This window comes from Microtus oregoni, unplaced genomic scaffold, assembly GCF_018167655.1.
Source record: "Microtus oregoni isolate MIOR12 unplaced genomic scaffold, Mior012 000067F_ref0000223, whole genome shotgun sequence".
NCBI lineage: Eukaryota > Metazoa > Chordata > Mammalia > Rodentia > Cricetidae > Microtus > Microtus oregoni.
This window is the reverse complement of record NW_024543974.1, coordinates 5,852,182-5,866,183: the sequence shown is the minus strand read 5'-3', so window position 1 is coordinate 5,866,183 and position 14,002 is coordinate 5,852,182. Positions and strand designations below refer to the sequence as shown.

Genomic DNA, 14,002 nt, shown 5'->3' with positions numbered 1-14,002 from the left:
TATAACATTATGTTACAATTAAAGATTTCCATGAGCATTTCAAGTTTGCTTAACTTTCCCAGAACCTTTAAGCCACTGTGATTCTTGGAATATCTCCTTGTAAAGTGCTCCTTGATCTAGTATGAAAAGTTTTCCTACATATTTTTGAAAAATTATATAGCATTAAATATCTTACCAAGCCCATGTCTATGTGTTGACATAGGAGGCATCACAACCCAGGTTTTGGTAACTGGATTAAAACATTCTACAGTATTCAACGTTTTTAAACCATCTCTTCCTCCCACAACATAAAGTTTATTATCAACAACTGCAACTCCAAACTGAAGTCTACGACCACTCATAGTGCCAATATGGAGCCAACTGTTGGTTCTGAGGTCATACTTCTCAATTGTAGTAGTACCTGTTAAAGATGTAATTAGCAATAATAAAAACAAAATTAAACAATAAGTGTGGTTATTTAATATTATGTGTTCTAACTCACAACATAACATCAGGAAAGAGAGTTGAAATTAATTTAACTAGCTCATGTCACAGTACTAACAGATATATAAGGCAAGGAGTGATAGTTCCACTGCTTTTAAATTAAACTGGAACCCTGAGCAGAAAGTAGTGTATTTGGTTTTGACATCAAAATATGAATTTAATGATAATATTAAATAATACATGAAATAAAATTGTGGGCAATTACAGTAGTACCAATACATGGTATATATATATATATATATATATTATGAAAATATAAATATATATATTATGAAAAAGCTCGTGTCTTAGTTATTTTAGTGCATATTTATATAAAATATGAGATGAATTAATAATTCCTTCAATAGCTTACTAAAGCCAGTGAACTGAAATTTTAATTATGCTAATAATTATTTTCTTTATATTTTCTACAATGTAAGGGTTTTCTGTTGTATGTTTATAGATGTATATGTGCGTTGAAAATTATTTTAAATGAATTAAACATTAGAGGGAGGACTAAATAATTATGAATTACAATTCATTTCACATATGGTTTTGGCATTATTTCTCCAAAATTTTCATGGTGTTTATGTGAAGAATTGCAGCTGAAGTTATAGAATTCTAAAGAATTACTTCATTGATGAAAATTTTAAGTTATACTTTTGAAATATCAATTTAGTGAAGTAGTATATTCTCACCAGTGAAATAGTAAATTCTAAACTAATATTTTAATGAATTTTTACTTCTATAAACACTGCATTTTGTAATTTACTCAATGTTGCTGCTGAGCATTTTCAGTGAAGGCTGATTCATCACAATGGCTATGAGTATAATGAAAAAACTAAAGTAGACTTAATTGGTATTAATTCCTATAGTTTATCAGAGGGACAAGCAAAACACTTCCCACATGTTCTTTACTGGTGGATTTGTAGGAAAATTAGTTTGTAACAATGAAAATAAAGTTAACATTTGCAGTGTTGTTATTGACAGCTGTAAGGCTATGGTCTAAGAGCATATAAAGGCAAAAATTTAGGTGGAGGTTATATTGTCTCTATAGCTAATTTATGTTGATTTAGGTCATCTTTTCTGCACTACAAATATTTAGATGATACAGTTAAACTTAAATACATACAAATTCCTACATGATTTCGAATACACATTTCTGAGAATGTTTTGTTTTTATTTATTACAATTTTCAGAAATCATTCTTTTAATTCTCCTGATTTGTTTTAATGTTGGTTTATTCAGTGAAAATTATCATAGCCAATTTATATTGGAATTCAAAATTAAGCTATACTAATTATTAAGAAAATATAGATACCATTGGAAAGGTAATAGGTTAGGAAATTAGACAAGGCTACATTAGCTATCATAGAAAAATGAACTAGAAATATCTCGATATCCAGCGTAGTAGGCTAACTACACAAGGTAAGATTTTATTTAACTTCTCGATTGCAATCACAAAAGTTTGGATAAGTACTTTAGAATTTTGAACTTTAAAGACTTTCTCAGTTTCTTTAATCACCATCTCTGATAATTCAACTATTCAAATTTAAAATTTTGACTCAGATCTTGACTACAGTTTCTGATGATGGTTCTTTTATGATAATTTCTAGTCATTAGCATTAGCTTCAGACATTTGTGTGTTGTCTGTATTTAATCGTAGTTCTGTATTTATTATATAATTTAGAACCAAAAATAAATAATAGAGTACTATATTCCTAGACATTAATAGGAATTAATTAGATTCAAAAAACCTCATCAAGGCAACTGAAACAATATACTATAAGAAAAGGCATATATAGCACTGTAATGATAAATGCTTTTCAATATAATACTGATTTATGTAAGTAGACGCTACACTTTCCACATTTTGTGCATACTACTTAGATTTTGTATCTAATTCTGTACTGTTTTATTGTTGATCATAGGAGCTCACACTGGCTGTTCAAGAACCTGAAACCACAAAGAGTACAGAGGGGTTTACTGCTAACCCTTCTAGAATTGTGACAATGGCGATAAAGGAACAAGGACTTCTAGTAAGTATTATTCAGTCACATTTCAAGATTATCAAATCTTAAATTGCCCAAAGTAGAAATAATAGAAGTTCTCTTCCAGTATTATGGTCAGAGTTATGAAGTATTTCCAAAAGGTACTTGATACTACTAGTTCTTGTTATTTTCCTAATAGTTGTCAACTTCCCATAGAGCTTTATATGGTGTTTCTATATAGAGACCCTCAAAATGAAAGGTTTACATGCCTTCAAAACAGAACTGTGGTAAGAGAGTTCAGGTATAAAAAGATCCTATTTCATTGATCTTTAGAATCAGACATGAAACTGGATACACTTACAATCATTTCATTGTTTAAAATAAACTATTCATTTAAGGATAACATAGACAAGAAATACTTGAAAATGATAAGAAAGAGCAAATGCAACAAACACACACACAAGAGATTTCTGTACTGTACCAGAGAAATGGCTCAGTGGATCAAGGTGCTGGCAGCTAAACCTGATGACTGGAGTTTGATCTCAAGGAGACAACTGATGCCTGTTAATTGCCTTCATATGCACACTGTGACACACATGTGCTTGCGATACAATTAATAAATAAAATGAACAGAGTCTCAATACTTAGAAATGTTTCTATATTGCAGATTATGTTTTTAAAGATATCACAAACTAGAACCAGAATTTATAGTGCATAGGTAGAGCATAAGCCTAGCATAAGTAAAGCGCTGAACTGATTCCCAGCACTGAAAGAAAAAAAAAATCTCAACAAATGATAATTGCATTTATGTTTTGCACTTAATACCTTCAGTTTTTAATTTAAGTACCAAGAAGCTGTTAATATTATTCTATTCAGTGCAATAAAGTCAGAGATAGTCATTTATGTCTGTAATACCAGCACTTGGGAGGCTGATGCAGTAGGATTGCCATCACCTTTTAAATCAGCCTAGGCTATGGAAGCAATATGTGAAAAATTAGACAATCAAAAAGTAATAAAATGTGAAACTGTCAAACCTGAAATTAATTAGGGTATCCTATAGTATTTGTTATTTTCTGAAGAACGCTAGTTATATGAAGTAGTTCCAGAATTTTGGAAATTATTTCCTCTATAATCTCATTTTCAAATGTGTTAAATTAGATATATATTTTGTAGAGTTTATATATTGACAAGCTGATCTATATTATGGCAATGTTTAAAGGTTTTTTGCATTAGAACTGATAAGATGATGAATATTTACTCTCACAAATTGATCAATTTTGCTCTCACAATACTCCGCTAGTTATCATGAAAGCAGACTATTACCAAACAAAAATCAGACAGGAGATGAGAAAAGACAATAGAGGGCAATTTAAAAAAAAAAAAACTATGCTATATGTATGTATTACAGTATCATAGCGAAACAACTTTATTCTACAATTAATGGGCAGTAATAAAAACAAAAGTTTACCTTCTATATGTTCTTTGCTATTTTCACTTTCTTACTTTTTTTGTCCCTCAAGCTCATAATTTTTATTATTTTAAATTTCTTAGATTCAGATACCCTATTATAGTAATAGAAAATTCACTAGGTAAAAATTCTTTGTAATTAATTGGCATATTTCTTATATCTATTCCAATTTCAAATGGAAATAATTGATTGTTACTAGGATAAACCTTCAAGTTGTAGGTCATTTATTCAATCTATCAAATAAAATTTCAACTTATGATTTATCAGTATTCTCACTTTGTTTTCAATAAACTTCATTATAAAATCATTTCTTTAGTTTGGAGAGATGATTCAGTTGGCAAATCACCAGCTGCCCTCTCACATGACCCAGTTTCTATTTCCAAAACTCACATGATGGCTAAAAACAAACCAAGGGATCTGAAGTCTCTTCTATTCTTCTTGAGATTGGACTCATGGGTGCTAAACATGCATTTGCAATCATGTATGAAAACAAAACACCCTTCCATGTAAAATAAAATAATAAAAAAATCTTCGCTTTGTTATTTTAGCCAAAAGAATCATTAAAATGAAAAATTCACATGAAAATAATAAAGCCATAGACGAAGTTTTTCAAGAAGGGGAAGGATAATAGCTTCAGAAGCTGCTCCTTTATCTTCATGGAAGTTTTATTTATATAAAATTAACCTTATATTGCAATTCAAACAGAGGATCTTACAGTTAACATTTCAGTATTTTTTTATAATTAGTCTTTAAGCATGTAGCAGAATTAAGAGAACTAACTAGATGTCACTATTGTATTTGGGAAAATACATTTATCTCTTTCTAAAATAGAAACATGGATAGAAAGAAAGATGATACAGATAGATAGACTGAAAGACAGACAGACAGACAGATAGATAGAGCTAGATAGATAAATAAAATTTCCCTGTAAAGGTTTGACAGAGAAAACTGAATAGTCAAACCTAATATTGTGTTCTTAAAGTAAAATATCTATTAAGAATTAAGTAATTCATAATTAACAGATGATGATCCATAAGATAAGGAGGAAAATGAGGTATAAAATAATCATACAAACTACCCTATTTATGAAAATTCAGCTTCTGATACACTTACTTAACAAGGATTTAATAGTCTCCTTATAATGCGGAGGCTGTTAGAAATATCTCTCTCTTCTTTTTTTTCAAATGGAGGTATTTTCCCAATTAATTAATGTGTTGCTTTTACCTTTAGCAGAATCCATACCTCCCACAGCATAACATGCCCCCACAGTTGACTTTCTAGGTTTTGTACGAGGGCTTTGCAACATAGATCTTCTCTCAGGCAAGAGATGATACTTCATAGCTTCCATTAATAGCTTCTGACACTCCAGATCATCAGCAAACATCGAACTGTTTTCCAGATCTGCTAGTAACTGGAAAGCAACAATGCATGGTACATATATAAGGAGTCCAACATAGAAAGAACATGGTTTATTTCTATAACATGGAATACTAAGTATGAAAAATGACAAGAAAAATATTTGTCAAAAGTAATCAAAGAGACTAGCTATAGCACACAATGCTAAGTACGTTCATCTACTGCTTAAGGCTAATTCAAACAGTTCATATTTTTGTGTATTTGGGATATTGGAGATGTCATGGAAACATACTCTGTAAAGATATTATCCCCTTCATCTGTACTGTATCTTTATCATTACATCACAGCACTATTCTAAAAGCATATGCTTTTTTAAATTGAGCTAGTATATATATATATATATATGTGTGTGTGTGTGTGTGTGTGTGTGTGTGTGTGTGAATAATTACTAGTCAAGATCAGAAAAAGTGGGTGATAGATATTGCCATTACCTAATACATTACAGGATCCTAAATAACTATGACAAAATATAGGTAAAATATTGTTCCCAAGAGGAACCGTAGAAAACTCAAAGACATATTTCAGAATGTTGATATGTATCATTGAATCCACACTGGCATAGTATATCAAAAGAAATAGCAAACAAGTTTGCTGGATTAAATTGTTAGTCTTATACCATAAGATTTTTATGACAATTCTTTTTCTGGTTAACTTTAGTTCTGTTTTATTTGACTTGTTCTCTGGTGAAGGAATATTTTGATTTGCCAGACTAAACTGCAGGCATTTCTTAAACATGATATTTGAAATAGGTTTGAAGATTATGCTATAAAACTTTCCTCTAAAAAACACTTTATAAATTTATAATGTTCATATATTTTATTTCTTTAGTGTTTGTTTGAAATATTGCGTAAGTCAAAAAATACCGGCCCATTTCCACCTTGTCTGATAATCAGAAAGTTTGGAGATTTGACAATAATTGTCGCATGCCCTAAGTCAGAAGGTGATTGCTCAGTTCTTTTGAAATTAAAATAGCTCATTCTAGTAAGTCCATGCCGTTCTGACAGGTGGTCAGGATATGCAAATGTGCTTCTGCCCTAACCAACCCCCACGCCCCAGCCCCACCCTTTATGATGAGTACAAAAGTTGTGAAAAAAATAAACGCTAGAGAATTTCAGTATTTCTGTCACTGGAATGCCCTGCTGATACTTTCCAAGTTTTCTGTCTCATTATTTTTATGCGTCTTCATATTCTTTACTCATATTTCTTAATTTCCCATGCCTCTACCCAGCAAAATATAATCAATTATCTTAGAAACTCTACATGCCCATCTAATTTCATATTACTAACAATATTAGAAAATTTTCAAATAAGACATATTTTACGTATAAAGCATTATTAAAGTTCAGAGAACAATAGTTGTATGATTAGGTATGACACATCCCCTTATTCTAATACAGAGAAGTTTAAACTAATGCCTGCTGAAAAATACCAAATCTAAATAAAGAGCTCTAAATTTAAGAGCTTTGTATACATAAGTGCTTCCCAGGATTTTTCATGTCTAAAAAATATGATGAACAGGTTAAAATATATATTATTCAACCTAATTATAGGGTCTAAAAATATAGATTCTAAAAAGTTCATAGAAAATATCTTGATGTTGTTCTGTGAAAATTACAGAATCTAATCATTTTCCTAGTTTCGTATGCTTAGATAAATAGAAATTTTCTACATAATCGGAATTTCAACTATCTGTTCTTTATTAAGAATTTTGAGAAATATTTGAGAGAGAGAGAGTAGTTATGTTTTAGGTATTATTATTGTCTTATCTTTTGGATCAACAATATGCTCAAGAAAGCACTTGAAGAAACATTGTCTTAAAAAACCCAAAAGGCTATTGATATTATGTCATGATATATGTATATATACATATATATATTCTCAATGAGCACATAAAATTTTATAATTTAATAAACAAGAGGACTCATTAGAAAGTATGAGATTGCAAAAGCAGTTCTAAGAGGATATTAATGCTTTAAAAAAACAGAAAATACAAACAACTTAAAATACACTTTGACACCATAAATATATTAATAACAAACTAAACTCAATATCAATAGATGGAAAAAATAACAAAGATTATTGCAGAAAAAAATGGAATGGAGACCAGAAGAACATAACAAAAATCAACGAAATATAGTAAGATAAGGGCCAAATTTAACAAGATGATAGGTGAAAAAGGAAACACTACATTAGAAACAAATTAAATCCAGAGAATTGTTAGTGAATCCTTTCAAAATGTTTATTTAAAAGATTCTGGAAAGTCTATGATAAGGAGTAAATTCTTAGACAGATAGAAACCACTAAGATTAAATTCAGAGGTTATAAAAAGTGATAATAATAGTATAAAAATAATGAGCCAAAAGATTCAAGCATTATCCAAGTATCTCAGCAAAAAAGAAAAAAATATGGTTCATTAATGAATTCTACCAGACCTTTAAAGAATAACTAACATAACTATGTCTTAGAAAATTCAATAAAGCAGAAAGAGAAATCATTCTACAAAAATCACACCAAAAGAAGGTAGCATTATTCTGAATCTGAAACCAAAAAGGAACACACACAAAAAATAGAAAAATTCAAACCATTTTTTCCAGAGAAATTAGACACACATTATCTCAATAAAATATTTTCAAATGGTCTTAAAAATATATGAAAACTGACAAACAATATTTTTAAATATGTTTCATTTTCAGTATGTGAAGAAGGTACAATAAATGTATATCAACATATGTAAAACAGTAAGTTAATAGATTTAGGAATAGAAGCCACAAGGTGATTTTAATAGATATTATAACAATATTGACAACCACAAAAGCCTTCAGTGATCTTCAACACCACTTCAGGATAAACAGCCCTAAAGAAATTATGACTAGAAGGAACACACCTCAAAATAATTAATAGGCCAACCGGTTTATAATTAATTTAGGCCTCTGTGTGTTTTCTTTGGGACTGAATGGCTGTGGCACCAAGCCGGACAGTAACCTTCACCAACAAATGTTGCCAACGTGGACAACTACATGCACATAAAACCTGAGAGATCTTGGGAAGTAATTTGAGACAAAAGAACAGAGTTAAGCATGACATTTTGGTGGCAGCATTTTCTTGTGTGAGCTCCATTTGCTAGAAAAAAAATGTATCTCATTTAAGAGAGGCTTTCTGACTCAGGTTTAGCTGTAAAACCTTGCAGCTCTTTTAAGAAGCCCACCACAAAACAATTAAATGGTATTTATGGATAGCCGATACCATGCTTCTTGGTGGTTCCAGGGACCTTGAAACACCATACAGTTGTAGCAATAAACATGGCTCCAGCTTCACCATGAAGATAGACTATCAGAAAACTAAGGAATGGGGTGGATCCAGTTGTCAAATCTACAGCTTTAATCCTATCCATACCACTTAGCAAATTAAACACTCATGCGGTCATAAAAGGAGAGATATAGAGTAAAGATAGATTCCGATAAAACAAAACAAAACCAACCTCTAAATAGTTTACAGTGTGTTTAAAAATATATGTAGGCTTGGGAGTGAAAAATAAAAGGATAAAGTTGAAAGAGAGAGAGAGACAGAGAGAGGGAGAGAGAGAGAGAGAGAGAGAGAGAGAGAGAAGTGGTGGCACACACACCTTTAATCCCAGCACTTGGGAAGCAGAGGCAGCAGACAGGTCTCTGTGAGATCAAGGACAGCATGGTCTCCACAGTGAATTCCAGGACAACCAAAGATATACAAAGAAACCCTGTCTCATAAAAACAGAAATTAAAAAGAAAAGGAAAAGAAATAGAGTTCAAAATAAAGCCATGTAAAGATGGAAAATACACAGAAAATCTGGGTAGTGTATGTTATTGTACTGTCTTTGAGTTGTTTGATGGCTGAGGATGAATCAACACCTGCTAAAAGACATTTGGTTATAAATGCTGCTGGATTAACATGGCATATAAATTTTGAAAAATGCCTTGACTTCAAAATTTAAGTAAAAAGATATGTTAGTTTGGAGAAGAGGTTTTGTTTTTGTTTCCACAGAAAATGAAAGGCTGTGGATTCATTCTGGGCTTAGAAAAATCAGGTTTGATCAAGGAAGACCCCCTGAGAAATATCCAATAATGGCATTTGGCCCAGATGTCTGAGTTTTACATCCAGAACAGCCTCAATACTGCTGGCTGAGATGATCAAGCCTCACAGAATAGTCCATTCAGGACTTGCCCATAACTCTAAATTTTCTTTAGGTCCCTATAAGATTATCAGCATCTCTAATCAGCAGGAAGTATCATAGAAAACTCTGCCCACATTCCCTAAAAATGAATTATGGATGTTTCTTTCTCTCTTTTTTTAAGAGTTTTAGTTAAAAGTTGTTATGAATAATGGTCATGGAGAAAGCTAAACAAAGGAGATTAGATTCAGAGTTTTTGCTTTGAAAAAAAAGGGGGAAAGTACTGTGGGGCAGTGGTCTTATACCCTATAAAGAATTGTCACCTGTATTGATTTAAGAAAATTCCAATTGGCCAGTATTCAGATAGAAAGTATAGGTGGGCAATAAGAACAGGAGAATTCTGTGAAGAGGAAAGGCTCAGTCTGTAGTCATCACCCAGACATAAAGGAAGAAAGATGAGAATGCCACATTGACAAAAGGTACCAAGCCATGTGATAAATACAGACAAGATAATAGATTAATGAATGATGTAAGAGTTAGTTAATAAGAAAGCATGAGCTAATAGGCCAACCAGTTTATAATTAATGTAGGCCTCTGTCTATTTTTTGGGAATGACTAGCTATGGCACTAAGCAGGACAGAATCCACCGCCAACACCTAACTTTTGATAAAAACTATCAGTAGCAAAGATCTTCTCTTTGTCAGATGGAGGGAGGAAAATCGGGTATCGGCAAGCTTAAGAGCAAGTATAAATTATCTGCCTCTTACATTGTACCAATCATATCTAAATGGATCACAGATGAAGAACAAGATCATGTGAAATAAATAAAAAGCATCATGAAAACAAATTTACAAACCTCTACAGAATGCAAGAAAATTCTTTGCCAACTATATATTTTAATTGGTTAATAGAATACAGAGTCAGGGGAATACTCCTCCACTGTTGGTTGGAGTACAAACTTGTACAGCCACTTTGAAAACCACTATAGCAGTTTCTTAGAAAATTGGGAATCAATCTACCTCTAGACCCAGATATACCATTCCTAGACATATAACCAAATGATGCTCAGTCATACAACAAGGGCACTTGCTCATTACTGTTCACAGCAGCATTATTTTAATAGCCAAAGCCTCAGAACAACCTAGATGGCCCTCTATTGAAGAAAGAATGAATGAAAAGAAAATGTAGTACATTGACACAATTGAACTCTACTCAGCTGAAAAAAGAAGTGACATTGTGAAATTTGCAGACAAATAGAACTAGAACAAGAAATCCTGAGTGAGGTAACCCAGACTCAGAAAGGCAAACGCAGTATGTACTCACACATAAGTAGATATTACATGTATAGCAAAGAATAACCAGACTATAATCCATAGTGCCAGAGAAGCTAGGTAACAAGGAAGACCCTAAGAGAGGTACATGGATTGCCCTGGGAAGAGGAATTAAATGAGATCACCTGTATAAATTGGGGGAAAGGTTGTGGTAAAGAAAAGGAGATGGGAGAGGAGAATGTAAGGGAATAGGATGATCAATTAAGGAGAGGGATGGAGTGGGAGAGCAATGAAAGAGATATCTTAATAGAGAGTCACTATGGGGTTAGGGAGAAGCCTCCTCCTAGGAAATTCCCAAGAATCTTCAAGGATGACCCAAGCTAAGACTGCAAGAAATATGGAGTGGGTGACCAACCTGGTCTGACCATGTAATTAGATTGGTGAATAGCCGAACTATTATCGTAGAGCTTTCATCCAGTAACCAGGGGAAACATATGCAGAGAACCACAGCCAAGCACCATGGCGAGCTCCAGAAATAAAATAAAAGTGAGGGAGGAGGTAATATATGAGCAAGATCATGATGGAGAAATATACAGACAGCTGGTTCAAGCTTGTGGAAATTTATGAACTCTAGACCGACAGCTGTGGAGCCTCCATGGGATCAAACTATTCCCTCCAAGTATATGGGAGACAGTGATGAAAATTGTAGTATTTGAGAGGCTCTTGACAATAGGACCAGGATCTCTCCCTGGTGCATGAGCTAGCTTGTTAGAGCCCATTGTCTATGATGGGACCCCATGCTCATCCTTAATGCAGGGGGGGGGGGGAACTTTGTCCTGCTCCACCTTACTGTGCCATATTTTGTTGATTCCCCATTGTAGCCTCCTTACCCAATGGGTAGACTGAATGGGGATTGGGCTGTTGGGGAGGCAAGGGGGAGGTGGGAGGAGAACTGTGGTGGGAATTTAAAATCAAATTAAAACAATAAAAATAAATGTGATTTTAGAAAGTGTTAATATCTAGAATCAACAGAAATTTGATTTAAATATCAAATACGGATGTAGGAAGTCCTTTTGTATATGTTGCTTTTATTGGTTAATGAAAAAAGAAACTGTCTGATGCCTGTGCAAGGCAGAACTTAGCTAGGCCGGGAAAACTAAACTGAATGCTGGGAGAAAGAAGGTGGAGTCAGTGAGAAGCCATGTAGCCCAGCAGAGAGAGATGCTGGAACTTTACCCAGCAAGCCACAGCCTCGTGACAATACACAGATTAGTGGAAATGGATTAATTTAAGATATGAGTTAGTCAGAAATACACTTAAGCTATTGGTCACACAGTATTGCAAATAATATTATTCTCTGATTATTTCAGGAGTCTGGGTGGCCAGGAAACAACAAGCAGCTTCCTACTACAAATTTATTAAATCAATAAAAGGACAAATGAATTGAACAGAACAGATAATCCTCAAATTAAAAAACACAAATGGTCATTCAACATATGTAAATAAGTTTCAACATCCTTAGACATCAGGAAAACACAAAATAAGAATGCACTGAAATTCCATATTAATATACACCTATAAGAAAAAAATTTAAAAAGATATAAAATTTAAAAAACTCCATTGAGTAACATAATGATATAATATAAGGAGAAATAAAACCTTATATACTGCTGTCTCAAAAGTAATCTGGTAAAAAGAAACTAGTAGGAAGTTTCCTCAAAAATCTACAATAGAGCTACTAAATAATCTAACTAAATAATCTGAGAAATATTTACAAAGAAATATAATTCAGCATCCTATGTAGATAGTTACCTGTGCACCCATGATTATTTTAACACTATTCAAAAATCTATGATATGCAATAAATATATATATATATATTATATAAATATATAAATAAATATAGATGCCTACCAACAGTATGAAATAAAACAGTGCTTCATAAAGAGGAACTAGCCAATAGTATCTACAAGCTAATCAAGTAAATTAAGACCATTCTCGACAAAAATAAACTATTCAGAAAGACAACACCTTTCCCATGCATGTACAAAATCTAAATTTAGTTATATGTATGCGTCTCTTCTACTTTCATGATGTGCTTATTTGTGAGAGAATAAAAGGAAGGCAAGATGAGGACATGGGATGTGACAGTAAGCTGAATATCAATAAACTATAATAGATTCATATGAATGAAATATCATTAGGGAAACCTTAATTGCATTGTATATAGATTTAAAAATAAAAAAAAAGTCAAGTAAGCATTTTTCACTTTATTTGATTGGGAATAACAGCTACCTTAGAAACTACATTTTTTCTATTGTTTGGTTTGATAATAATGTCTTATGCAATCACATACAAATAAGTAACAGGTGAAAACTAAGAGAGAAATTATCAATACATTAACATATGTTTTTCAATATTAACATTTAATTGGGAAATATGTTATAAAATGTATGAATTTTATATTAATTTTACAAGACCTATTTTTCTTTTTATAGTAAATGATTTGTGGCACTTTAGCCAGATTCAATAAACATGAAACTCATATGAGCAATGTGCTTTTCTATATTGTATAAATCACACGTACTATAAGATTAGTTTACAATTAATAAATTGTTATTAACACAAATGTTGCAATAATAGGCCTGCACTGCATTTGAGGAAAAATTCATGTTAAAACTGAACAACATGCTAGGCAGTCACGGTGCACATCTTTAATCATAGCATTCAGGAAGCAGAGAAGGCAAATCTCTATGAGTTCGTGGTCAGCCTGGTCTACAAGAGATAGTTCCAGGACAGGCTCCAAAGCTACAGAGAATCCCTATCTCAAAAAAACAAAATCAAACAAACAAACAAAAAGAACCCCCCAAAACAAAAGAAAGCAAACAAAGACCCTGAACAACATATGAGCCAATCTTAGGTCTTAACTAAGGACATTTATTTTTAGAATCGTTTTCTGTAATCCTTTAGTTTAGTACACATAATGAGAATACCATTATAATGAGTGCACCTGAAAGGACAGGAGCTTGTTTTCAATTACAGGAGATATTTGCCCATGTTTGTAGGTAATATCCTGTATCTAACTCCTCCTAAATCCCCTTACATGAAGCGCTCTCTTGATTATTAACCACTTTGCTTAGAAGGTGCGTGGAATCAGGAAAGGAGCCTCAATCATTTTCCTTGTTTGCTATAATGCTGTCTGACAAAGGATGAAACTGAAACTGATGTATATTATGATGTTTAGGATCAT

General features: G+C 32.4%; 1 protein-coding gene across 1 annotated transcript in view; it reads right to left on the bottom strand.

The window, feature by feature from the left end:
- Positions 1–14,002, bottom strand: part of LOC121440437 (kelch-like protein 4) — a 40,624-nt gene that overhangs the window by 17,783 nt on the left and 8,839 nt on the right. Inside the window, 2 exon segments of the mRNA XM_041641193.1 lie at positions 176–400; positions 5,146–5,332. Of these exon segments, the coding sequence (XP_041497127.1) occupies positions 176–400; positions 5,146–5,332 (412 nt within the window).